At 54.5% G+C, this 27,099-nt stretch overlaps 2 protein-coding genes across 5 annotated transcripts; both read right to left on the bottom strand.

The window, feature by feature from the left end:
* Positions 1–2,281: 2,281 nt before the first annotated feature.
* Positions 2,282–4,781, bottom strand: LOC109374442 (sodium/potassium-transporting ATPase subunit alpha-3-like). Its single transcript, XM_019629017.1, has 5 exons — positions 4,614–4,781; positions 3,896–4,026; positions 3,391–3,492; positions 2,935–3,026; positions 2,282–2,675 (listed from the first exon to the last, which is right to left on the bottom strand). The coding sequence occupies exons 1-5, from the start codon at positions 4,755–4,757 to the stop codon at positions 2,647–2,649; spliced, it is 498 nt and encodes a 165-aa protein (XP_019484562.1). The 5' UTR covers positions 4,758–4,781; the 3' UTR covers positions 2,282–2,646.
* A 1,157-nt stretch (positions 4,782–5,938) lies between these two features.
* On the bottom strand, positions 5,939–24,196 carry ATP1A3 (ATPase Na+/K+ transporting subunit alpha 3). Of its 4 annotated transcripts, none has more exons than XM_019629067.1 (23): positions 24,021–24,196; positions 19,906–19,995; positions 19,745–19,804; positions 19,428–19,631; positions 18,160–18,273; positions 17,917–18,051; positions 17,473–17,590; positions 17,066–17,334; positions 15,739–15,937; positions 15,553–15,662; positions 15,338–15,472; positions 13,276–13,468; positions 12,792–12,967; positions 12,571–12,707; positions 12,190–12,340; positions 11,927–12,095; positions 9,425–9,579; positions 9,224–9,347; positions 8,271–8,416; positions 7,553–7,683; positions 7,048–7,149; positions 6,592–6,683; positions 5,939–6,332 (listed from the first exon to the last, which is right to left on the bottom strand). In XM_019629067.1, the coding sequence occupies exons 1-23, from the start codon at positions 24,024–24,026 to the stop codon at positions 6,304–6,306; spliced, it is 3,045 nt and encodes a 1,014-aa protein (XP_019484612.1). In that variant the 5' UTR covers positions 24,027–24,196; the 3' UTR covers positions 5,939–6,303. The 4 variants fall into 4 exon arrangements, with proteins under 4 accessions (XP_019484612.1, XP_019484613.1, XP_019484610.1 ...); XM_019629068.1 differs by having other exon boundaries at positions 19,906–20,034; positions 24,021–24,149; XM_019629065.1 differs by lacking the exon at positions 24,021–24,196 and adding an exon at positions 23,053–23,073 and having other exon boundaries at positions 19,906–20,034.
* Between the last annotated feature and the right edge of the window lie 2,903 nt (positions 24,197–27,099).

The raw sequence follows: 27,099 nt of genomic DNA, 5'->3' as shown, positions 1-27,099 counted from the left end.
GGGAAATAAAAGGCAGATGGTGAGTGCACACTTAGCCCAGAGCATTAATGGGGGAGCAGCAACTGAGTTCAGAGGTCACCAGTGAAAGACCCCCTGCGAGGAAAGAGAATCTTGGGAAGAAGAGAATTGGAGGCACAGTTCCAGCTGCCTCCTCCCATGGCCAACCTTGGGAAATTTGGGTTTGATTTTTGTTATGAGAGCTGTTCGATTTCCTTATGGGAAGTCAGTGAAAGTGATTTTAGTCCATAACCCACCAGTACTTGTTCTGAGCAGAGGATATAATGGTCAAAGGTCTGGAGGTGTCGAACAGCATGGGCCATGGATGGTGGGGTCCAGAGGCAAAGACGTTGTGGGAGGGGCCCTCTGAGCAGAGTACGGAGGGAACTTTGAATCGGGATTTGGGGAGTTGGGGCCTTGTCCCATGGGCAATGTGGGAGAGGAGCCCTTGAAACAGGGATTGTGGAAGAGGGGGCCCTAAGGCAGAGATATTGTGAGAGATGGGGAGAGCCCTAAGACAAGAGGATGGTGGGAGATGGGGTCCCTCATGGAGGGGACCTATAGCAGGTGGGCTTGAACTAGGGGGATGGTGGGAGATGAAGGGGTGCCTGAGAAGACTGTGAGAGATGGGCCCTGATCCTGTGGTCCCTCCAGCCCAAGGCCTGCTTCTTGCCTCTTGGTTCTCCAGAGGAAGAAGAGCTGGGAGGGTAAAAAGACCCTAACATAGACAATCAGAAACCTGGGTTATATCCTTGTTGTGTGTCCTCAAGGAAGTCCCTGCCCTCTCTGGGCCTCTGATTGCCCACCTGTCTATGGGAGCATTGCTTACCCTGTACGCTATGAATAAAGTAGTTTCTGCAGCCTCCCTAGAAGAGGTCCAGGCTCACATAACCCCTACCAGGACCAGGCTCTGTCCTGGCATCATGAGCAGTGCCTGGCACACATGGCCCTACCCTCTGACTAACTCCCTCCTCAGGTTCAGGCATTCCTCCTTCATCCGTTGTCTTGTGCAGTGGACATGTGCACACACTCACCCATACTCGTGAGCTCTCAGCATCCCAGCCCCAGCCCTTCCTCTGACTCTCATCTTTGGGCTGTTTTAACAAGGCTGCCTCGAAGGAAGTGGTGTAGCTGCCCAACCAGAATAGCTAAAATTCAAAAGACCGACAATAGCGAATGTTGGTGAGGAAGTGGAGCAACTGGAACTTTCATGCAGTGTAGAAATGCAGAATGACACAATGGCTTTGGAAAGCGTCTGGCTATTTCTGTTAAACACAGTCCACCCCATGACCAGCAATCCCACTCCTAGGCAGGTACCCAAAAGAGATGCGTACTTTTGTCATTATTAGCATGGTTGTATTCCTAGCAGCACCAATTGTAATAGCCCCCAAAGTGGAAACAACGGAAATGTCCATCAGCAGGAGAATGGATGAAGAAATTATGTTATAGCCACACAGTGGAATACTACACAGCAATGAAAATGAGTGGGCTACTGATACATGTGACAATGTGGATGTCTCTCACAAACACGATGTTGAGAACAAGAAGTCAGACACATGAGACAACATGCTGTAAGTTTTCATTTATACAAAGTCCAAGAACAGGCACAACTAAAGGATGGTGACAGACATCAGATCAGCAGTTGCTTTTGGAGGGGGTGCTGAATAGAAAAGGGCACAAGGGAACTTTCTGGGTGGATGGAAATGTTCTATATTGATCGGGGTGGTGATTACACGACTGTGCCTTTAAGATTTGTGCACTTCATGGTATGAAAGTTTATCTCAATAAAAAGAGAACATAGCACAGTGACTTAGAACTTGGACAAATCTCAGATTTGTCACATCTCAGCTGTGTGAATTTGAGCAAGTTGCCTTCCCTCTCTGTGCATCACGCCTGTGAGGATTAAATGAGCTGATACACACAGAGTGCTTAGAAGAGGGTAGAGCACAGAGTGGACGTTCAATCACTACCATCATCAGCATCATGGTCATCACTGTCATTGCCTCCCCGAGCTCCTACTCCAATAGGAGAGCATCACTGAGTCTGAGTCACTTCCTCTCCCCTGTGCTGATCCCATAATCCCATCACCTGGTGAATTCAAGCTGCTCTCACTCTTAACTAACTTTCCTTTGGTCTAAAACTCCATGATTTGATTACTCCAAGACTTCCAAGCTGGTACCGTGAAATTTCTGGTTGCATAAATCCTCCAGCCACGTGTGCCAGCACAGGGACACCATCCCGCCCACACCTCCGGTCCAGAAAGCAAGCACGACACACACACCGCTTCTCTCTCCCCACTGATATATTTGATAATTGTCCAGAACCAGTGATGGCATTAGCCAGGGTTGGGGGAGGTTGACAGGGAGTAAAAAAGAGCCCAGGGAGGGGGCTGGGAGGTAGGGGTGAGGAGAGGGAGAGGAGCAGAGTCACAGAAAAGAGAGGAGAAAGGCAGAGGCAGGGGGCAGGGAGAGAAGCCAGCCAGGAGAGGAGAGAGGGAGGGGACAGGAAATACTTTGAGGGGGTGGGGCCAAGGTGGGGGGCCCTGGGGAGAGAGGGCCCCTCCCCCAGAATACAAAATGAGGGGCCTGGAGGGAGCTGTCCTGGGCTTCGGGGGCAAGGGAAGAGACGGGCGAGGTCGTGGGGTTGAGGTCAGTAATAGGTTTCCTTCTCCACCCAACCTGGAGAGACAAAGGAGAGAAGCAGAAGGACAGAGAGAAAGACACAGGAAGAAACCACAAAGGACAGGGACAGGTGGAAAGACAAAGCGGAGGCCCAGAGAGACAGGAAGAGAGAAAAGAGTTGGAAAGGGAAGGGAGAAATGACACAAAAGGGACATGGAGAGACAGAGAGAGGTTAGCATCAGGCAAGTCACCACAGTGCTTCCCCACCCCCCAGCCTGTCTCCCCAGCTTTCCCTCTGTCCCCTTAGCCCTCTCACCCCCGGGGTTCCTGCGCAGGATGAGTTTGCGGATTTCATCATAGACGAAGATGAGGAAGCTGTAGGGGAAGGCACAGAACCACCAGCTGGGCCTGCAGAGACGGGAGAGCAGGAGGGCATCAGTGTGGGGCCACGAAGGGAACACGAGGCAGAGTCCCAGGGGACAGGAGAGGCTATGTGGGTAGGGGTTAGGGGGGCGGGTTCCTCCCTTGATCCCTCCTGCCTACTGGCAAGGGGTGCCCTGGCTGTGACTGCCGGCTAAGGTCTGCAGAGTGCCCACTGTGAGGATGTCCCACGGTAGGGGAGGCTCGGTGGCATCAGAACAGAGGCTGCAGTGGGGGACACAGAGGCGGTATCCCTAGAGACACCAGGAGAGGTGGGGCCTGTGAGGATGTCCCACAGGGAAGGCTCCTGGAGCTGGTGGTGGGGGTCCTGGAGGTGGCGAGGGACACTCACTTGAGAGGGTACATGCGAAGGGCCACGTCCATGCCAGGGCAGTAGGACAGGAAGGCGGCGAGGGCTGTCTCCTCAAATAACCCAAAGATCAGGATCTTGTTCCTGGAGGCATAGGCAGGGCTGGAGCCAGAGAACCCGACCGGCACCCCCACTCAGAGAGACAGACGCACACCCAAAGGAAGACGGAGAGACAGACAACTGAGATACATGGAGACACAAAGAGGCAGAGAGGCAAAGACAGATCCAGCAAGATGGCGACACTGAAAGGATAAAGAGAAAGACAGAGACAGCGACAGACACACAGGCAGGCAAGGGCGTAGACAGGGAAAGCAGCTCTGGAGAGGGACCCAGTGAGTGACACCACAAACGCAGGAGGGAGAGCGGGGAGAGTGATAGCGACGAATACAGCTCTGACGAATACAGCTCTGACCGCTGGAGAGAATATCAACCCAGAGACAAAAGCCGAAAAATGGAACCCAAGGGGCAGGGCAGACGGGGCTCTCACTTCATGCCCTGCTGGAAGACCGAGTTTCTGCGTGTCTTGCAGATGATCAGGTCGGCCCACTGGACAACCACAATGCTCACGAAGAAGGCCGTGTGACATGTGAACTCCACCACTTTCCTCTGCTCGTACGTCTGCAAGAACCATGACCAGCGTGCAGGACGACAGTCAGTGTGGCCTCAGCCCAGCCCCAGCCCAGCCCAGCCCAGCCCCCAGGCTCCTTGTCGGCACCCCAGGCAAAACGGGGGCTCTTCCCGATGGGGTCCCCCAGGGCTTCAGAAATGTCTCCCCTCTTAGGCTTATGGTCCACAGGGAAAAGCCAGGAGATGTACAAGGAAGGAGAGAGGTTAATGGTAACCTCAGTTGTCAACCGTGACCAGGGACCATCCCTGGGGTGGAGGGGAGTGGGAGGAGGTCGAGGACCCTGTGGGCCTCCCTAGGGGACAAACACCAGAGAACTTTGAAGGGCAGAGAGAGACAGGGAAGAAGGCAGTGAAGGTTTCTCACCTGGTGGGGCAGAGAACATGGCCAGTGGACACCAGGCCCACCACACACTGGGCCAAGAGTGCCAAGAGGCCCTGAGTGGCCAGTGAGGGTATTGACATGGCCCTGGGGCAGCGGGGCCATTGTAGGAAGCAGGATAGCTTGCCTGGGGCCCCTACTGTGGACAGGGATGGTGACTGGGAGCCCCTACCATGCTGTGAGGCCCAGCCCCACTCACCCACTGCTGCCCATAACTGTCCTCAAGGTCATTGACGGTGCGGTCATCCCAGTTCAGCCGGATACCCACCAAGTTGCTGGGCAAGAAACCATTTTCTGCCAGGATCACAAAGTAGGAGAAGAAGCCACCTAGAGCCTGGATCATTCCTGGGAGGAGAAGAGAAGGGAGATGAGGAGAGGCTTGGGNTAGCTAAAATTCAAAAGACTGACAATAGCGAATGTTGGCGAGGAAGTAGAACAACTGGAACTTTCATGCAGTGTAAGAATGCAGAATGACACAATGGCTTTGGAAAGCGTCTGGCTATTTCTGTTAAACACAGTCCACCCCATGACCAGCAATCCCACTCCTAGGCAGGTACCCAAAAGAGATGCGTACTTTTGTCATTATTAGCATGGTTGTATTCCTAGCAGCACCAATTGTAATAGCCCCCAAAGTGGAAACAACGGAAATGTCCATCAGCAGGAGAATGGATGAAGAAATTATGTTATAGCCACACAGTGGAATACTACACAGCAATGAAAATGAGTGGGCTACTGATACATGTGACAATGTGGATGTCTCTCACAAACACGATGTTGAGAACAAGAAGTCAGACACATGAGACAACATGCTGTAAGTTTTCATTTATACAAAGTCCAAGAACAGGCACAACTAAAGGATGGTGACAGACATCAGATCAGCAGTTGCTTTTGGAGGGGGTGCTGAATAGAAAAGGGCACAAGGGAACTTTCTGGGTGGATGGAAATGTTCTATATTGATCGGGGTGGTGATTACACGACTGTGCCTTTAAGATTTGTGCACTTCATGGTATGAAAGTTTATCTCAATAAAAAGAGAACATAGCACAGTGACTTAGAACTTGGACAAATCTCAGATTTGTCACATCTCAGCTGTGTGAATTTGAGCAAGTTGCCTTCCCTCTCTGTGCATCACGCCTGTGAGGATTAAATGAGCTGATACACACAGAGTGCTTAGAAGAGGGTAGAGCACAGAGTGGACGTTCAATCACTACCATCATCAGCATCATGGTCATCACTGTCATTGCCTCCCCGAGCTCCTACTCCAATAGGAGAGCATCACTGAGTCTGAGTCACTTCCTCTCCCCTGTGCTGATCCCATAATCCCATCACCTGGTGAATTCAAGCTGCTCTCACTCTTAACTAACTTTCCTTTGGTCTAAAACTCCATGATTTGATTACTCCAAGACTTCCAAGCTGGTACCGTGAAATTTCTGGTTGCATAAATCCTCCAGCCACGTGTGCCAGCACAGGGACACCATCCCGCCCACACCTCCGGTCCAGAAAGCAAGCACGACACACACACCGCTTCTCTCTCCCCACTGATATATTTGATAATTGTCCAGAACCAGTGATGGCATTAGCCAGGGTTGGGGGAGGTTGACAGGGAGTAAAAAAGAGCCCAGGGAGGGGGCTGGGAGGTAGGGGTGAGGAGAGGGAGAGGAGCAGAGTCACAGAAAAGAGAGGAGAAAGGCAGAGGCAGGGGGCAGGGAGAGAAGCCAGCCAGGAGAGGAGAGAGGGAGGAGACAGGAAATACTTTGAGGGGGTGGGGCCAAGGTGGGGGGCCCTGGGGAGAGAGGGCCCCTCCCCCAGAATACAAAATGAGGGGCCTGGAGGGAGCTGTCCTGGGCTTCGGGGGCAAGGGAAGAGACGGGCGAGGTCGTGGGGTTGAGGTCAGTAATAGGTTTCCTTCTCCACCCAACCTGGAGAGACAAAGGAGAGAAGCAGAAGGACAGAGAGAAAGACACAGGAAGAAACCACAAAGGACAGGGACAGGTGGAAAGACAAAGCGGAGGCCCAGAGAGACAGGAAGAGAGAAAAGAGTTGGAAAGGGAAGGGAGAAATGACACAAAAGGGACATGGAGAGACAGAGAGAGGTTAGCATCAGGCAAGTCACCACAGTGCTTCCCCACCCCCCAGCCTGTCTCCCCAGCTTTCCCTCTGTCCCCTTAGCCCTCTCACCCCCGGGGTTCCTGCGCAGGATGAGTTTGCGGATTTCATCATAGACGAAGATGAGGAAGCTGTAGGGGAAGGCACAGAACCACCAGCTGGGCCTGCAGAGACGGGAGAGCAGGAGGGCATCAGTGTGGGGCCACGAAGGGAACACGAGGCAGAGTCCCAGGGGACAGGAGAGGCTATGTGGGTAGGGGTTAGGGGGGCGGGTTCCTCCCTTGATCCCTCCTGCCTACAGGCAAGGGGTGCCCTGGCTGTGACTGCCGGCTAAGGTCTGCAGAGTGCCCACTGTGAGGATGTCCCACGGTAGGGGAGGCTCGGTGGCATCAGAACAGAGGCTGCAGTGGGGGACACAGAGGCGGTATCCCGAGAGACACCAGGAGAGGTGGGGCCTGTGAGGATGTCCCACAGGGAAGGCTCCTGGAGCTGGTGGTGGGGGTCCTGGAGGTGGCGAGGGACACTCACTTGAGAGGGTACATGCGAAGGGCCACGTCCATGCCAGGGCAGTAGGACAGGAAGGCGGCGAGGGCTGTCTCCTCAAATAACCCAAAGATCAGGATCTTGTTCCTGGAGGCATAGGCAGGGCTGGAGCCAGAGAACCCGACCGGCACCCCCACTCAGAGAGACAGACGCACACCCAAAGGAAGACGGAGAGACAGACAACTGAGATACATGGAGACACAAAGAGGCAGAGAGGCAAAGACAGATCCAGCAAGATGGCGACACTGAAAGGATAAAGAGAAAGACAGAGACAGCGACAGACACACAGGCAGGCAAGGGCGTAGACAGGGAAAGCAGCTCTGGAGAGGGACCCAGTGAGTGACACCACAAACGCAGGAGGGAGAGCGGGGAGAGTGATAGCGACGAATACAGCTCTGACGAATACAGCTCTGACCGCTGGAGAGAATATCAACCCAGAGACAAAAGCCGAAAAATGGAACCCAAGGGGCAGGGCAGACGGGGCTCTCACTTCATGCCCTGCTGGAAGACCGAGTTTCTGCGTGTCTTGCAGATGATCAGGTCGGCCCACTGGACAACCACAATGCTCACGAAGAAGGCCGTGTGACATGTGAACTCCACCACTTTCCTCTGCTCGTACGTCTGCAAGAACCATGACCAGCGTGCAGGACGACAGTCAGTGTGGCCTCAGCCCAGCCCCAGCCCAGCCCAGCCCAGCCCCCAGGCTCCTTGTCGGCACCCCAGGCAAAACGGGGGCTCTTCCCGATGGGGTCCCCCAGGGCTTCAGAAATGTCTCCCCTCTTAGGCTTATGGTCCACAGGGAAAAGCCAGGAGATGTACAAGGAAGGAGAGAGGTTAATGGTAACCTCAGTTGTCAACCGTGACCAGGGACCATCCCTGGGGTGGAGGGGAGTGGGAGGAGGTCGAGGACCCTGTGGGCCTCCCTAGGGGACAAACACCAGAGAACTTTGAAGGGCAGAGAGAGACAGGGAAGAAGGCAGTGAAGGTTTCTCACCTGGTGGGGCAGAGAACATGGCCAGTGGACACCAGGCCCACCACACACTGGGCCAAGAGTGCCAAGAGGCCCTGAGTGGCCAGTGAGGGTATTGACATGGCCCTGGGGCAGCGGGGCCATTGTAGGAAGCAGGATAGCTTGTCTGGGGCCCCTACTGTGGACAGGGATGGTGACTGGGAGCCCCTACCATGCTGTGAGGCCCAGCCCCACTCACCCACTGCTGCCCATAACTGTCCTCAAGGTCATTGACGGTGCGGTCATCCCAGTTCAGCCGGATACCCACCAAGTTGCTGGGCAAGAAACCATTTTCTGCCAGGATCACAAAGTAGGAGAAGAAGCCACCTAGAGCCTGGATCATTCCTGGGAGGAGAAGAGAAGGGAGATGAGGAGAGGCTTGGGTGGGGGCCGGCAGCCAGCCTAGTGCATGTCTGGGACCCCTTGAAGCCCCCACAAGGAGTCCTTTTTTCTGAGCATCATCCGGGGCTGGGCTTCCAGAAGGCAACCTGAGGGTGTTACTTGGTGGCGAGCACCTGAGCTGGGTCTCTGGGACAGGAACCTCCAGGAGGGGGCTCTCCCCAGAAGGATAACCCTGTGGCTATCCTCCCACCTGACCCAGGCCACCTGAACATCAGGAAATCCCCGAGGACCCTAGGCTTGAATCTGACAGGCCCCCTGTGCAGGAATGACCTCTAAGGCCTCTGACCGCCGCCATGAAGTGTTGGTTTGCTGGGACACTCCCAGTGACGTGAGCTCAGCCCCTCTAATGCTCTGAACACATCAACTCTAGCAGCAGGTTGAGGAGGGGGCAGAGAGGGTGAGCTCACTCCTGTCCTCAGAGAGCTCACAGGTTGGTCTTGTCTTTCCCATCATGGAGGCGGGGGGAGCAGTGGGCTCTAAGAGTGGGCAGCCTGGGCCAACTGTGACCTGCCACTTGGTGTACCATATGCTTCCTGGGTGTACCCCCCTCCAGGCCTGGCCTCCACCTGTGCCGGCCCCTCCGTGGTGACCACCACCAATCTGCAAATCATTCCTTCTAAATCTCCAGCACCAAGTTCGACTTCTACTCCACTCACTCAGCACAAGGTTTCTGAGTGCCCACAGTGGGCCAGGCACTGCTCTAGGCCCTGGGCATCCAGCTGTAATCGTAAGGGGTCCCCAGGTCCTCACCAATCTGCCCATATGCCATGCTGATGAGCCTCTCATTGACCAGTTTGTCAGTGCGTGGGTTCCTGGGCTGTCTCTTCATAATGTCACTCTCGGCAGCCTCATATGCCAAGGAGATGGCGGGGACCTGGGCAGGAGAGGTCAGGTGAGCTGGGGATAGGGGGACCCTGCCCTCCCGGGGCCTGGGGGTTGGCTGGGGCTCACCATGTCGGTGCCCAGGTCAATGCAGAGGATGGTGATAGTGCCCAGAGGCAGTGGGATGTTGGCCATGATGAACAGCAGGAAGGGTGTGATCTCGGGGATGTTGCTGGTCAGGGTGTAGGCGATGGACTTTTTCAGGTTGTCGAAGATCAGGCGGCCTGTGGCATGGGCAGGCTCAGACCTCACGTGCCCGCACCAGGGCACCCTATTTCCTCTGCCCCTTCCCTGCCCCGTGCACGTGTCCTTTCTAATCCATCCCCTCACCCTCCTTCCTTTCCACACGAATGTCCAACCACGTCACTCTGTTCATCCATTCTTGAAATACAACCACTTTGGAAGCCTGTTTGGCAGTTTCTGTTAAAGTTAAACATCCCCTTCCCTTTTGGCCCTGTAATCCTGCTCCTAGGTTTATACCCAGGAGAAATTAGTGCTTATGTCCACCAAGAAGCAAGCACAAGAATATTCACCACAGTGTTAGTCATAATACATCTTCTATGCATATGCAATGCGCACACTCACGGACATGTGCGTTCATGCCTTTCAGACTGACTTCAATGTCCATCAACAGGGGAGTGTATAAATAAACCGTGGTCCGTCCATATGAATACCACTCAGCAAGGAAAAGGAACGAGCTATGTCACACCCAACTCCGTGGATGAATCTCACAGATATTACGTTGAGTGAAAAAAGCCAGATACAAAAACATTAACATCACATGATTCCATTGAGATGAGATTTGAAACTAATCTATGGTGCCAAAAGTCAGATTAGTGGTTATTTCTGGGAGGGTGGATATAGACTGGAGGGGATCTGATAAAACTCTGATGGGGGGCTGGAAATGTTCTCTCTCTTGATCAGGGTCTGGTGGTTGCATGGATGTGTACGTGTGTAAGAAGCCATGGAGGTGCCCATCTTAATGTATGTATGTCATAGCCCAATAAAAATTCAGTCAGTAAAGTGTGCATAAAGTAAAAAGAAACCAAAGATGAACGCAACCACCCCTCCCCCCATGTGCTGATAGACATGAGCAACAAGCTATGTTGTTAAGAAGAAGAAAGCAGGGCTGCACGCAGCTATGGATGGTTTGATCACATTTGTGTAAAAATAAAATGCTTAGGTGTTCACACCTGCTATTCCCTTTCCCTCTGATGCATACACTGCTCTCCATAAACTAGTGGTGTCTCATCCTAAAATATTTGTGGATGAAAATGATGACTTCAATGTGCTTGAATGTGATCCAGTGTGCAGTGGGGCGTGGGGGTTGAAACAAGATCAGCATGCAGTGGTAACTGTCAGAGCTGGGTGACAGTGACAGCGGGGGAGGGAACCATGCCATTTTCTCTGCTTTTGGGTATACCTGAAATTTCCCCTCCTGGAAGTTAAACTTTGTTTTTGTCACTCCAGAGAGGCCTTCCTTGTTCACCTTATCTAAGGAGGATCCCTATTATTATCTGTGATAGCACCCTGTTTGCTTTCTTCTTAGCACTTGTCGCAATTTGTAATTATTTGTTTGTGAACTTAAGGCTGTCTTTTCTCTGCTCACTGCTGAGCACCCACGTGGCGCACAAGGTAGGAGCCTAATAAATGTCTGGGTGGCATGACCGCGTGTGTCTGTGAGTGTGCGCATTGCATATGCATTGGAGATATCGGGGGGGTAAGAAAGGGTTAACCATGGTGTCCTCTGGGAGATAGGAGACAAGGGATAAGGGCATTTAATTGGTCACTTTAGGCTCAGCTTGAATTCTCTTTTATCAGGCATTATTTTTTACACCAGGGACATTTCAAACGGGAGAGAAAGTGGATGAAAATGCACCACAGCATCAACAGTGATGATTTCTGGATGGTGAGGTTATGCGTAATTTCAATTTTCTTCTTCACGTTTTTCTACATTGTCTCTATAGTTAGCATGAGTTACTTTGAAGATCAGAATAAAACTGAATGTGAACAAGCCCTATCTATGGCTGCATCAAGGCCCAGCAGGAGGTGGTGCCTGGGCTGTGTGGCCTGGGCTCCCAGAGACCCCTTCACCCACCCAGCCTGGCCTTTGCATGCTCAGCTTCCTCCGCCTATAGCTCCTTTCCTTGGCACCACCTACGTGAAAATGCCAAAGTGGCCTTTGGGACTCTGACGCGAGCCCTGTCCACTCTCGGAAGCTTCCTTGCCCCTCACCCCAAGCTGGGTGAGGGGCCTCCTGAGGGCTCCTCCGTTCCCGTGGTTGCACTTATGAGTATTTTAAAAATGCTATCCAAGTCTGCCTCCCCCACCAGACTGGTCCTGTGCCAGGCAACACTGAGACCCAGAAGTGCATCAGCTCAGTCCTGCCCCCAGGAAGTCCCCAACCTGTGGGGGAGCGAGACTGAAAGGACAAGCTCAGGCCCCATTGGGAGCCCAGTGGGATTCCGGGGTCTCCCCGCTGTGCATTCAGCTGCAGCCCTGGCCTGTTCCCCTTGCCCTTTTCTGACCTCATGCAGAGACCTCAGTCCTCAGGGCCACTTGGCCACTCACCCTCCTCCACACCCGTGACAATGGAGGCAAAGTTGTCGTCCAGCAGAATCATGTCCGCTGCCTGCTTGGAGACGTCAGAGCCGGCAATGCCCATGGCCACCCCAATGTCAGCCTTCTTGAGAGCGGGGGAGTCGTTCACACCATCCCCAGTCACAGCCACGATTGCCCCCTGCAAGGAGAGAGGGTGAGAAGAATGCCCACAGGCCTGGCCCCAGCGCCCTCCTCCTCGAGGACCAGGAGTCCAGGCCCCAGCCCTAGCCCACCTGTCTCTGACAGCCCTCTACAATGATGAGCTTCTGCTGGGGGGACGTGCGGGCAAAGACAATCTCTGTGTGGTTCTGCAGGATCTCGTCGATTTGCTCGGAGGTGAAGTCCTTGAGGTCGGTGCCGTGGATCACACAGGCCTTGGCATCCCTGGGAAGAGCAGGGAGTGGTCAGGATGTGTGGGCAGTGGTACAGGGGTAGAGAGCCAGGCAGGGCAGATCCACAGACGGGAGAGGCAAGAGGACCAGGCTCTGAAGCTAAAGCTCGGGGAGGCTGGAGGCAGAACAAAACCCAGGCGCTGAGTCAACGAAAGAGGCCCAGAAGGGAGGGGGACCGGCCACCCTCGGGGGCAGACTGTTGAGGCAGCCGTTGGCGCTCACCGGGGGTTGACCTGGCTGACAGGAATGTTCAGCCGGGCAGCAATGTCCTCCACGGTCTCGTTGCCCTCGGAGATGATGCCCACACCCTTAGCAATGGCCTTTGCGGTGATGGGGTGATCGCCTGTGACCATGATGACCTGCGGGCATGGTTTGGGGTGGTCCAGTCTCCCTGCTGGCCCCTGGGGGCTGGCCCTGCCTCCCCCAGCTGCCCCAGGCCACACCTTGATTCCTGCACTGCGGCACTTGCCCACTGCATCGGGGACGGCTGCCCGGGGTGGGTCAATCATGGACATGAGGCCCACGAAGCAAAGGTTGTCCGTTGTGAAGTTCACGTCATCGCAGTCAAAGGCAAAGCCCTTGGGGAACTGCTCCTCGGGCAGGTAGTAATGGCAGAAACCTGGTGGCAGGGATGGGGCGGGACATGAGGGCTCCAGCCTCCTGCCTCTGTGCCTTTGGCCCCGCAGCTCCTGGCCGTCTGGGTCCTGGCAGTTACCTCCCAGTCAGCTGGACAGTCAGCCAACATTCATTTCCTAAAGATGCCATCATTCATTCATTCTTTCATTCTTTCACAGTGCGTTCTGAGAGGCCCTATTCTGAGCAGGCCCTGAGCAGCACCACACCCCTCCTTACCCACAAGGGCCCCCCAGAGCTGGCCCAGCCCCTGCCCCAACTTGGCCCCAACTCGGTCCCACCCGTGATGCGCACCCAACACACGCTCGCCCAGGCCACCGAGCTCGAGGTAGGCGTTCTGGAAGGCCTCCTTCATCTCCTCGTCCAGCGGCTGCTCTTTGCCCTGCAGCAGGATGGTGGAACAGCGGTCCAGGATGCGCTCGGGGGCGCCCTTCATCACCAGCAGGTACCGGTTGTCATTGGGATCCTCAGTCTCGTGGATGGAGAGCTGTGGACAGATCAGAGGACAGGCGTGCCTAAGCCTCGCAGGAACCTGGAGGCTGCCCACACAGGGCCAGGGAGAGGACCCCTGCTCTGCCCAGAACCGTGGGTACCAGGACAGACAGCTCCCCTAGAGGGCACTGCCCAAATCTCTCTGTTTGAGAGATCTTCATCTGTTTCTCAGAGTCTCTTCCAGAGGTCTCTGCCCACCCCTGCCTGTTTTAGCCTCGCTGTCTCACAGATATTTCTACCTTTCTTTGTGTCTCACAGAAATCTCGGCTATCCTTAGGACCTGTGCCTCTCTCCCTGCCCTCTGCCTCACCTGACTCCTTATCCCAGGTCTGACCCATCACCAAATCTGGTTGGTTCACCTCTGAAATACACCCAGATTCTGACCTCTTCTCACCTCCCCCCTGCAAGCTTCTTTCTGGCCATCACCATCTCACGTGGAATAGCACAGTGGCCTCTACACAGGGTCCCTACTTCGGCCCTCCCACCCCATGGCATTTCCTCCCCACAGCAGCCAGGAGGATCCTTTAAAAAATGTGAGTCAGTGGAAAATGGTGCAGCCACTTTGGAAAACAGTCTGGGAGTTCCCCCAAAAGGTTAAATGTAGAGTTAGCACATGACCCAGCAATTCCCAGGTATACACCCAAGAGACATGCAAACTATGTCCACACAACAACTTGTATGTTGAATGCTCGCAGCTGCCTCATTCATGGTAGCCAATAGGTGCAAACGAAATGGGGTCTATCCATATGATGGAATATTAGTTGTCCACAAAAAGGAATTAAGCACTGACACACACCACAACATGGATGAACCTTGAAAAACATTATGCTGAGTGACAGAAGCCAGACACACCAGGTCACGCATTATATAATTCCATTTATATGAAATGTCCAGAATAGACAAATCCACGGAGACAGAAAGTAGGTGAGTGGTTGCTTAGGGCTGGGGGAGAATGGGGGAGGTGGTGGGAAATTACTAAGGAGTGTAGAGTTTCTTTTCGAGGTGATTAAAATGTTTTAAAATTGTGTAGATGACTGCACATATCTATGCATGCATGTACTAAAACTACTGAATTACACACTTTAAATCACCCATTTAAAGTGTGTAATTCAGTAGTTTTAGTATATGGTATGTAAATTATATCTCACAAGTCAGGGTCCCATCTCTCCTCTGCTCAGAGCCCTCTCATGGCTCATGTGCCCCTCAGAGTCACACCCAAGACTTCATGACTCACGAGGCCTGATGGGACCTGGCCCGGCACCCACTGCCCTCACCTCCCACCACACTCCCTTTTTGCGACACTGGCTGCCTGGCTCTTGTTCAGACGTGTCAGCCTACTTGTGTCTCAGGGCCTTGGCACATGTTGTGCCATTGCATAGAACACTGTTCCCCCACACACCGGCAGGGCTCCCTCCCTCAGCACGATTACCAACAGATATATTCCATATTTCCTCATGTCTTTGTCACTGTCTGTCTTCTAGCACTAGAGTACACATCCCATGAGAGGAGAGACTTCAGTCTTTCACGCACTGCTGTATGTATCTCCAGCACCTAAAACAAGGACCTGACAGGTGGTGGCTGCTCAAAAAAAATATTTGTTAAAGAAATGAAAGAGACCTCTGGCTGGTTTCCAGTCTCTGCTGCAGGAACATCTTTACTCTTCTGCCTCCCTCTCACCCAAGTCTCTGCCTCTCCCTGCTGGGTGGATACCATCAAACCCATTTTACAGGTGGGGAAACCAAGGCTCTGGGAAGATTAGTAACCTGCCCAAAGCAGGAGGGCAGCGGGGCCGACCTGACTGACGACTATGGACATCTCAGAGAAAGTGAGGTCCAGGCCGGCTCTCGCGGAGAGCCCCAAGTACCTGGTATTTGTTGGTGGAGTTGAAGGGGATCTCGGCCACTTTCTTGTTGCGTTCCCGCATCAGCTTCACGGAGCCAGAGGATAATTCGATGCACTTCAGCAGAGCTGACTCAGAGGCATCGCCGGCCACATCCCTCTGGGGAGAAAGGGCTGTCAGGGCAGAGCAGTGGGGGTTGGGCACTGGCAAGGTCAAAGCCAGGTTGGCAGCAGACCCACCTTTAGCACAGGGATGTTGTCCTGACCGCCCTTGAAGACGGCCCGATTGCAGAGTCCGGCGATGTGAGACAGGGCCACCCAGGTGTGAGAGCTCTTATCAAACGAGGTCCCTGCGGGAGGCACGTGTCATGACCGGGGGCGCCTTGGGGCCAGGCCCTGTCAGTCCCACCTGGGCACCCCCCTCACCTGACTGGTCCTCAGTAGTGTCAGCCTCGTGGATCTGGTTATCGAACCACATGTGGGCGACCGTCATGCGGTTCTGGGTGAGGGTCCCTGTCTTGTCTGAGCAGATAGTGGACGTGGAGCCCAGGGTCTCTACAGCCTCCAGGTTTTTCACAAGGCAGTTCTTCCGGGCCATGCGCTTGGCGGTCAGTGTCAGACAGACCTGCAGGGCACCCAAGAGCAGGCAAGTTACAGGTAGAGCCGGGCGGCAGAGTTGGGCCAGCAACATGAGTGCCAACAACTCAACTGCCCAGCCCAGGGAGAATCCTGGGTGGCCTGCAAGAGAGAAGAATGTCACCTAGCAATTCTACCCCAAGGTACAGACCAACAGTAAAATGCACCCCAAAAGACATGTATTGGAATGTTCATTTATAATAGTCACAAACTAAAAACAACCCAAATTCCACCCAAATATCCCAGCAAAAGGGATAAATTATGGAATAAAGGAATACTATACAGCAATGAAAAAGAACAAGCCACCAGCGACTGCATGGATAAAGTTAAAAAATATAATGTTCAGTAAAAACCAGCAGAAACAAGAGTTCATGTTGAACTCTCCCAATTGATATGAAGCAGGAAGACTATGCTCTTAGAAGCCAGGAAAGGGTTACTCTTGGGTTTGGGGCTGGATGAGGTCTTGAGGGGGCTCCTGGGGAACTCAAGCTGGGTCCAGCTGACATGGATATGTTCAGTTTTCCCAGACTTTCAGGCTGTACATTCACATGTGCAACGCTTTGCATGTGTATTACATATCAATACAAAGCCTTTGACCTAGAGTAGTTTTGAACATGCTAAAACGGAAACTTGGCAGGGTATCTTAAGTAGAATCAAGGGGCAGACTAGTATTCCTATGATGGTCCCTTCTATGGACCTGAAAACGCTTACTACACACCTGCCGGGGGAGGGTTGCAGAGAGCAGACTTCTGCAGTGGGGCTGACGGCTGGGCGGCGGGAAGGGGACGATTGTTTTATTTTTAACCATTTTAATGTATTCTTTAGACTTTTTACCATCAGGGGGTACTTCTTAATTTCACAAGTTAACTTTAGAAAGTGATAAGATTGTTAGTCCTACATGTCTTGCAGTGTTTCTCAAGGTTTTCGTTTGCTTGTTTTGTTAATGAGGCCGAGTCCCAGGACCCTCCTTACTTAAAGATCTAGGATGCTCAGCCCTCAACACCCAACTTACCCTTATCAAGAATATTGCAATCCAGGTCCCCAGCCCCTCCTCCCTCAGATCCAGGAATCTGGGCCCCAGCCCCTCTTTCCCCAGACCCAGGGGTCTGGGCCTTACAGTGACAGTGGCCAGCAGACCCTCTGGGACATTGGCCACAATGATGCCGATGAGGAAGATGACAGCCTCAAGCCAGCTATATCCGAGAATGAGGGAGAGGACGAAGAAGGAGACGCCCAGGAAGACGGCCACACCAGTGATGAGCTGGATAAAGTGCTCGATTTCGATGGCGATGGGGGTCTTGCCCACTTCCAACCCTGAAGCCAGGGTGGCAATTCGGCCCATGACGGTGCGGTCCCCTGTGGCCACCACCACACCCCGAGCCGTGCCTGTGGAGCCAGAGGGGATTAGACTGAGGTGGGGGTGGGAGCTCAGTGAGGTTCAGAGGGACCCCAAGCTCCTGATGCATATCCCTCTGCCTGGACCAGCCCTGCCCTGCCCTGGTGCTCCCATCGTGCCCACCTCACCTTCCACGCAGTTGGTGGAAAAGAAGGTGATGTTCCGAGTCTCCAAGGGGTTGTCATGTGTGCAGTCAGGAGAGCGGGTCTGGGGTTCTGATTCACCGGTCAGGGAGGAGTTGTCTACCTAGGGGTGGGTGCACAGGAGAGTAGGCTTAGCCCCGGGCCTGGGATTAGAGGGCATTTGTCCAGGGGAGACTGGGGCTGAAGCCTGTGTTCCTTGAGGTCACAGCTAGAAGCCTGGGTGCCTGGGTAGATGAGTGGTGTCTGCAAGGCCAGAGGTTGGGCTCCTGTAGGTGAGGAGGGTACAGGGCTTTCTGCCAAGGTCTAAGGTAGCGATGGGTCTGAGGGGTAAGAATCAGGAACTTGAACTCCCGGGTCCTGGGGGAGGAGGGGCTGGGGCCTGGGCTCCTGGGACAGTCCAGGAAGGGCAGCGCTGGGCCCCAGGCCCACCTTGCAGCCGTGGGCTGAGATGATGCGTAGATCAGCCGGGACTCGGTCTCCACCCTTGATCTCCACCAGGTCCCCGACCACCACCTCTTCAGCGTTCACCTGCATCTTCTCACCTTCCCGGATCACCAGGGCTTGCTGGGGGCAGGATAAAGAAGGGTCACCTCCTGGACTCTCTCTGCCTGGACTCTCTCTGTTACTTGGCATGGCCCCCATCTACCTGGACCCTTCCTGGGCACCCCTCACCTGGGGAACCATGTTCTTGAAGGACTCCATGATCTTGGAGCTCTTGGCCTCCTGGTAGTAGGAGAAGCAGCCGGTGATGATGACCACGGCCGCCAGCACGATGCCTAAGTACAGCTGTGGGGAGACACAGGGTCATGGCCATCAGCCCCGCCAGCCCCACCCCGAGTTCTGTGGAATCTGGGAAGGGAGCTTTGCATCAATGGGGGCCTGTATTTGTGCATCTGACCTCCAAGGTACTTGAAGGTCTGTGTCTGAGTCTCTCTTATCTGTGTGTCTGTCCACCTGTCTGTGTTTGAGTCCCTCTCTCTGAGCATGGATGTGTTTGAGTCTCTGGGTCTGTCCATCTCTCTGTTTGGTGCATCTGTCTGTCTTTCTGCCTGTGTTAGAGAGTCTGGGGGTGTGCTGTTGTCTGTCCATGTGTCTGTCTGTGTTTAGGTCAGTGTGTTTGTTTGTCTGACTGTCTGCATGCCTGGCTTTAAATTTATAAGACTGTTTGTGTTTCAGTCTCTGTATGTGGATCGCTGTCTCTCTTTGTTGGTGTGCATAGGTCTGGGACTCTTCGTCTGTCTGTCTGCTTGTTTAGGTTTTAATTTCTGAGAATATTATCTGTCTGTGCTTGATTTTTATGTCTGTCTGTCACCAGGTTATGCTTGCAACTCTGTGTTTCAGTTCCTGTGTCTATCTTTCCATCAGTCAATGTCTGTCTGTCTGTGCCTGTGTATCTGAACTAGGTGGCCCTGGTGTGGCTGTGTTGCCTCTCTGCATGTGGGTATATGTGCATGCATTCATGTGTGTGTGCACGTATGTGTGCACATGTGCATGTACATGTGTGTATGTAAGAATCTATATGCAGTCAGTGTGTGGGTCTGTGTTTATGGGCATGGCGTTTGTTGAGACCGTGTCCCAGAGTGTGTTCCCTGTGTTGGGTGGATGGGTCCTGACAGATCAGCAGGTGGGTATGCCTGGGTCTCTACACAAGCCCACGTTCTCTTTGGGTATTTTTCAGGCCATGACCACATGGTGGTGTCTGTCCCCAAGGTCGCTGAGATTGCACAGCCTTAGGATGGAGCCTAGCTCTTATGTCCTGCTGTGGGATCTTGGGTAAGTTACTTGGCCTGTCTGAGCCTCAGTTTCCCTTGTACCGTCTCTGGGTTCTTTCACGGGATGATTGTGAAAGTTAGATGAGAAAAAAGAGAAGTGGGCTTTTTGAAAAGTCTAAAGGGACAAGGAGAAGTGCTCTTGTGCACAGCAGGGTGGAGAGCACTCACGTTATCCCCAGAGGGATCATCCTCAGTGCCCGCTTGGATGCCATAGGCCAAAAAGCAGAGGATGGCTCCGATCCACAGCAGGATGGAGAAGCCCCCGAAGAGCTGGCGGCAGAACTTGACCCACTCCGGGGTGGTGGGCGGTGGCGTGAGCGCGTTGGGCCCATCCCGGGCCAGAATCTCCTGGGCTTTGCTGTGGGTCAGACCCTAGGGGACACAGGACTCACACAGAACCCTCCCTGAGCAACCCCGACATCCCAACACTTCACAAGGACCCCAGGGACCCAGCCCCAGCCCCTCCTCCTCCAGGCCTGCCGCACCTGCACACAGTCCGTGTTATATTTCCGGCAGACCTCTTCCACTGACATCTTGTGCTCTGTCTGAGGAACAGAAGTTTGGGAGGAGATGGTGAGTGTTGAAGCCCTCAGGGGTGGGCAGGGCCTGTTCTGGGAGGGTGTGCGGTACAGAGGGTGTAGCTTACCATAGCCACCTCCTTCTTGAGGTCGTCCATGTCCCGGCGCTCCTTGGCGCCTTTGCTCTTCTTAGGCGAGCCCTTGTCATCTTTTTTGTCCTGCGAGGTGGCGACACGATAACTGTCAGAGCCACCAGACTGTGGGCAAGAAGGGGTTACAGGGGGACACTGGCCCTCTGAGCCCACTCTCACCCTGGCTTGTATCTCTGGGCAGAGGGCTGGTTCGGGGGGGTCTCAGTTTGTGTCTACCCTGTCTCTGGGTAGGTTTCCCTCTGGCTCTGGGTGTCTCTCAAAGTTGAGTCTCGTCTCTGCCAACTGGCTTCTCTGGCTCCATGTATCTCTGGGTCTCTGTCCCTGAGGGTCTCCATCTGACTCATTCTGTGTTTCTCTCTCTCTGTTTCTGTGGCCATATCTGTGAGCCTCTCCCCTTTTGTCTCTGTGTGTCTTTTTATCTCCGTGTGTCTCCTTCTGTGTCTTTCTCCCGCTCCCTGGGCCTGTCCAACCATCTGAGTGTCTGTCTTTTGCTATGTCTGTCTGTCTTTCTCTCTATATATCTTTTTTAGTCTGTCTGTCTGTCTCTCTTTCTCTCTTGACCTGTCTCTCTAGGTCTCTGTTCGTGCCTCTGTCTCGCTCTGTTTTGTCTCTCTTTGTCTCCTTCTACCTCTTTATCTCTCCATCTCTGTATCTCTGTGGCTATTTCTCTCCTGATCGCTTATCACTTTATATTGTCTGTCTTTCTCCCTCTCTGTCTCTGAGTCTCTCTGGATGTGTCTATGATTTTGTCTCCCTCTGCTTTTTGGCTCTTTATGTTTCTCTGTCTCTCATACAATGTCTGTCTCCATCTCTTGAACTATTTCTCCTGAGTCTGGCTGAGTCTGTTGCTCTGGGTTCCTATCTCTCCCCATGTCAGTGTGTCAGACTGTCTCCAAGGGTCAATATTTTCTGTCTCCATGTCCCTGTTCATCCTTGTCTCTGCCACTCTCTGTCTTGTGTCTCTGTTTTTATCCCTTAAACTGCCTCCTTCCCCGATGCTCAGTGTGCCTATCCCTATCTGTCTCTCCTGTTTCAACCATCTTGTCTATCTCTCACTGTCTCGCTCTGCGATCTTCCTCTCTATCTCCGTGTCTGTCTCTCTCTGGATCCATCTCGGCATCTGTCTTTCCAGTTCTAGATCTCCCATATGTCACTCTCCCTGTCTTCTCCACCTGGCTGTTTTCCTGGGCCTCTCTCCACAGCCCCATGGATGTCTCACTCTGTCTCTCAGAGGACGCAGCTAATCTTGGGAGACCCTCACTGGCCTGGCAGAAATGGAGAGGAAAGGGCACTCCAGGCATTGGTCACAGCTGGGACAAAGGCCCAGGAGGCAGCCTGCTCTGCACAGGGATGGTGGCCTGGCTGGACATGCGCCAGGCCTGAGGGCTTTGATTGATAAGCTGGGCCCTGGCCTCTCTCCTGAGGGCTGGTGGGAGCCATGGACAGGCTTGAACAGTCAGGTCTCTGGAGGATAGAGTGGGAGCTGGCTGGGATTTGGGGTGCAGAAGAGCAACAGGCAGAAGCATGGGCCTGGCTGGAACTAGATGTGGTGTGGGGGGGAGTGACTGAAGTTCCAGTCTGCAGGCCTGGGCAGATGGGTAAGGAAGTGTCCTGGGACACTGACAGGAGGGGTGGTGTGAGACCGGGTGCTGGTAGAGGGCCGCTGACAGATCCTATGGGCCCGCAGCCAAGCCGGGATCCCAGGCTCTGCATGGCTCAGAGATAATCTCCTTGTGACCTTGTAGAGGGCTGATCTGCCTGCTGTCTGCCCCCAGACCTGGAGGCCGAGCTGGGGGGCTGCTGAGAGGGGCTGAAGCCTGGAGGCCTGGAGCCTCTCAGAGCGTTGCGAGGGGTGGGGGAGAGGCTTGGCCCAGGGCCAGCCCTGCAGCAGCACTGCGTCTGACACGGAAGCACAGAGACTTGGGGGACAGTGAGGACACTCTTCCATCCCCTGCCCCAGGAAGGGTTTCAGCCTCTTCAGAGAGGTAGACCCATGGATGGAGATATGTAAAGATATAATGTGATGGGATTAAGGTAGAGATATGAAAGGCGAGGCAGGAGAGCAGAGATGGGGGCCTGGCAAGAGTGGAGGAGAAAACCAGATGCCCAGTCCTGAAGCCTTAGGGGAGGCTGGGGAGCTGATGCTTGGGTCCCTATGAGACCTAAAGGTGGGGACCTGGACTCCTGGGTCTGAGGGAGGAGGGGCTGGGGGTCTGGACTCCTGATCTGAAAGAGGCGGGTACTGGGACACTCTAGTCCATGGCAGGCTAGACTTGACTTCTGGGTCTGAGGGAGAAGGGGCCGGGACACTCCAGTTCCTGGCAGGTTAGCCTTGGCTCTGGCTTGCCCTTGCCATGACCAGACTCCCTAGGGGGTGGGCTTCCACCCATTAAAGGGGAGGCCAAGGCTTTCCCAGTTGAGGCAGGAGGCCCAGATGGGTGCACTGCGGGGCGGGAGGACCTCAGAGGTGGGGGGTATGCCTGCCTCGCTGCAGCCAGCCTCCGTGGCTCCTTGTCATTTTCCATGCTGTCCGCCTTCCCCTCATACCCTAAGCTCACGCAGCCTCTGCACCTTGGCCAGCCTGTCCCTCCCCCTCTCAGGATGTCTGGGGCCCCATCTCTGAGCATCTCTTCTCAACCTCCTCTCTTACGCTCTGTGTCCTCTTCCCATCACTTAGGCTGACTCAGGTTGTGTCTGGATAGGAAATGTCTGTCCTTGGGTCTGCTCATCTCAGCCTCAGTTTCTCTCTTTGTCTCTACATCTTTCCATGTCTATCTATGTCTTGCCCGTGTCTGTCTGTTTCTTTGTTTCTATATCTGTCCCTTTCTCCCTGTCTCTTCTTGAACACCTCTCAGTCTCCGCATTTCTCTCCATCTTTTCGTGTCTGTCTCTCCGACTCACTTCTCCTGTCCCCACTTCTTTTCCTAAGACCCCTCCCATTCCCTCTGTAAGGCCTTTAGCCTCAGTCCTCTCCTCTGTCTGTCCACAGCTTCCCCTCCCTCCATACCACTTACCTGGAAGCATCACCGCCTTCCACCTCCCCCCTCCTCTCTCCCAGTCCTCTCCCCACCCAATTCTTCTCCCCATCCCCCCAATCTACAGATCTGCAGTCCCATCCCCCACCTCCATCCCTGGGCCCATCAGCCTTCATCCGCCATCTTTCTCCCCATCCTTCACATTCCTTTTCCATTAGCCTCTCCCATCTTGAGCCTCTCTTCATCTTCCCCAGCCCAGCCCACCAGCCTCCTTCTCCCACTCCTCCCCCCATGGCCCCGCCCCAGACACGCAGGGAGGAATCCAGGGTTGCAACGGGGTCAGGTGGTCAGCCAGGAAAGGAGGCGGCATCTGCTGGAGAGACTTGTAGACAGACAAGGACATACGGACATGGGAGGCAAGGGCATAGCCAGGCATGCACGATACCCCGCCCCCCACATGCATTTGCACGCATTTCCCCTCAGACAGGCACTCAGTCTCCTCCTCATGGTTCTCCTGCTCTTCCCAGCCCCCCATGTCTGCTCCCCCAGATTAGGGGCTAGACACACACCACAACCCCAGGCCACACTGCACTGCGGAGCCCCACCACCTAGGCCTGGAAGGAGAAAGAGAGGTCATCTGGTCCGATAGCCTAGACCTGTCCCCTCTCGGCCAGGGAAGCAGAGGGGCTTCAACACCCCCAGGCACAAACACCAGCTCGCAGACACACATCTAGATAGGTTGCAGGTAGTCAGACACAACCCGAGCCACACAATTGCAGGCAGACGGTGCTGGCAGGGCCCAACAGAGCCAGGAGCTCACACGCGCACACATGCACACGCACAAACACGATTGAGCACGCCACCGCATCAGGTCAGGCATCAGGTCCCGCGGACCCGGCACACAAAGGCACAACATGCGCCACAGACCCCCGCGACCCAGGCGACCCGCGTACACACTCAACCAGCGACACAATCACACGCGCAGCCTGGGTCAGTCGGCTCACAGGGTCCTGCAGACCTGGCCCCAGAGCGCAAGGGTCCCGACCCGCAGACATTCAATGTCACTGGACCCATGATGTCGCACACACGCACCGCCCGGCCGGCACGAGCACCTACCCCCATCTTGGCGGCTCCAGGGAACAGGGGTGGGCGAGCGGGGCGGGGGCCGGGGCTGGGGCCTCGGGGCGGGCTCAGGCGCGGGCTCGGGCTGGGGGCCTCTGCAGTGCCCGCGCCTCGGTCCGCACGTCTGTCTGGCGGTCAGCCCTACCGCACAGGGTCTGCGGCTGCCGCCGCCTCCGCCGCCTCATATGCCCGCGCTCGCGGGGGGGCCGGCGTCGGCCAATCAAGGGCGCCGCCGCCCTGATGGACGGACGGAGGCCCCGCCCCTGGTACTGCAGCTGTCCTCCCCGCCCCCACCCTCCGCCAAGGGGGAGCGCTGCAGGAGGGGGGATCCCGGAGATGCCCGCAATGAGGAACCTGGAGACACCCCCCCCCACCCCGCAATGTGGGAGGACGTCTCCGAGGAGGGGACACTGAGGGAGTGAGAGCCCCGGAATTCCCCTCATTGTGGTGATGTGCCATGAGGGAGAGGGGTGCGCTGCGGGAGGTGGACACGGTGTGGGGGAAGCCCTGTGAACCACCACAATGAGGCAGGGGACCCAGAGCACCTCCTTTCGCAGTGAGGCAGGGGGGACCTGGAGACTGCGTGGGGTGCTGCTCAGGAGGGATGTTGGAGAGGGCACAAGAGGCAAGGAAGACCCCACAATGAGGAAGAGTACTGCAGAGGGGAAAGAAGCCCTAAGGACACCCCCCCCCCTCACTATTTGTGTACCGCCCACCCAGAGCCATGGCAGAGCCATTCAATAAGATGAAGCTGCACAGAACGCAGGAGACACATGGAAGCCAGAGGACCCCACCTAGCATCACACGTGTTCCCATCACCCAGATAGGCCCGATGCTTAGGACACACACATACATCATTCCATCACACCTCACGAGTTTCACAATCACAGTCTATCACACCAGCTCGTACCCTCACACACACACTACATGATTCCATTACACAACCTGAGGCTCAGGAACACGTAGAAATGAAATGCATGTAGCACACACCTCGCACACACACCATCACACCACAACAGAATCACAATCACAGTCATAAAATGCCATGTAGATGAACACACACCCTCAGAACACTACATCAAAGATATGTACATCACACATTGCACGATACCTGGCCTTATTCCATCTCACATAGAGACCCACAACCATGCAACCCATGGACCCAAAAACCAACACACATCCATACTCAGCACCATTGCACACCTTAGGCCTCATACTGCCTCCAGACACCACAGGGGCCTTTGTGGATGCTGTTGCATGCTCACACAACACACAAACACCATCACACATGCTCTTCATCAGTATATCTGGACATAAGCAAAGGCCCACAGTGCAAAATTGGCAATTGGTGGTTGCTAATTATTAATGACAGACAAAATGGTGCACACAAACACACACATGGCACAATAATTCACAGAAACATCACACGACACCATCCCACACATCTTCCATGCTGTACACATCACATACTGTGGTGTTATCACATACACCCTTGTTGCATTTCCAAACACAGCTCAACACCCCACCCATATACCACACATATATCCCACCTCGGTATGTGTATGCACACAGCCAGCCAGCACCCACACCCCAGGCTGGCCACATACACACAGCACCCCACCAGCCACCCACTGAAACCAAAAGAATCATGGCCTCCCACCCCCATACCCTTGCTCTATGAGAAATACCCCAGACTCTCCCTGGAAAGGGTAGAAGGGACAGAGAGCAACAGAGAGCCTGTCCTTATAGCTTTCTCAGAATTTGGGTATTCTCCCCACTTATGGGAGTGGTGGTGTGGGGACATAGGCAAGAGGCACAGAGTGAGCCTGGTATGTGGGTGGTGGGTGGGGAAGGTTAAGGTCAGGGAAATGTGTGAAAGGCTGAAGGCCAGAGTGAGAGACACAGAAACAGAGACAGAGAGACAGGCATGGACAGGGAGAAAGGGCCAAAGAATAGAAGGAGACAGGGAGTCAGCTCCTTGGCTTCCCAGAGCCTCGGCCCAATCCTGTACTCTGACCCATCCTCATCCTTCCCTACTGTTCCTTGTTGCCACGGTAACAGGGAGGCTGAATATGCAGCAAAGGAGGCTGGGCCTGCAGACCTGGCCTGTCTCCATGGAGACTGGGGAAAGGGGGAGCCACATCTGCTAACCTAGGTAGTTGGCCCCCACGCCGCCTTCCCTAACTTTGCCCCCTTTCCAGGGGGGAGGGAGGGCCTGTCAACATATCATCCCTTCCCTCTTCTGACACCTTGGCTTGCAGAGATGGGCCTGGACCATGGGGAAGGAGATTGGGGGGACAGAGTAGCCTGGGGGTGTCTGGATCCCAGGAGATTCTAGGCTGTCTCCTCCTGCTCTCTAGCTGTGCGCTTGGGCAGAACTCAGTCCCCCACACTCCACCCCAGACGCAGCCTCATGTCCCCTCTCGTGCACGCCCTCCTCAGACACAAGCCTGGTGAGACTGATGACTGTGCATTGCGCTCCCAGCGCGAGGCTCTGCGGAAGTTGGGGGGTGGGGGGAGAAGACTTAGGAAGGTCACAGGGATGGACGGGGACAGGGGAGCTCGACACGGGAGACAGACAGACATAAGAGAAACAGACACAGTTCAGAACCAGAGAGAGGCAGATACAGGTGGACAGAGAGACCAGCAAAGACAAAGATGAGAAAACAGATGGACGGAAACTGAGCAACAGAAGTACTCAATGAAGGTGACAGAGACACAGGGATACAGACTGCTAGGCAGAGCCACGTTTGGCAAACTGGAGGGACTCAGAGATAAAGACTGGAGAGAGACACAGAGTAGAAACAGGGTGGGGGGGAGGGAGACTCAGAAACGGGGAGAGACCCCAGGGAAGATCAGTGATGTGGTATTGGGACTGAGATGGGGAGAGACCAGAATGTGCAATTACATTTTAGTCACCTCCATAGACTGACAGTATGGCCCAAGGACAGAGACATTGATTAGTCTGTAAGAGATGTGGAGACAACAGAGATGCTGAGACACAAGCTCACCCCCACACCTGTCCCTGAGGGATACACACATGGCAAGTGTCCAAGACACAGAAGGGGCCAGG

This window comes from Hipposideros armiger, unplaced genomic scaffold (genome assembly GCF_001890085.2).
Source record: "Hipposideros armiger isolate ML-2016 unplaced genomic scaffold, ASM189008v1 scaffold_824, whole genome shotgun sequence".
NCBI classification, from domain to species: Eukaryota; Metazoa; Chordata; class Mammalia; order Chiroptera; family Hipposideridae; genus Hipposideros; species Hipposideros armiger.
The sequence above is the reverse complement of the archived record's forward strand: the minus strand, read 5'-3'. Positions and strand labels throughout refer to the sequence as shown.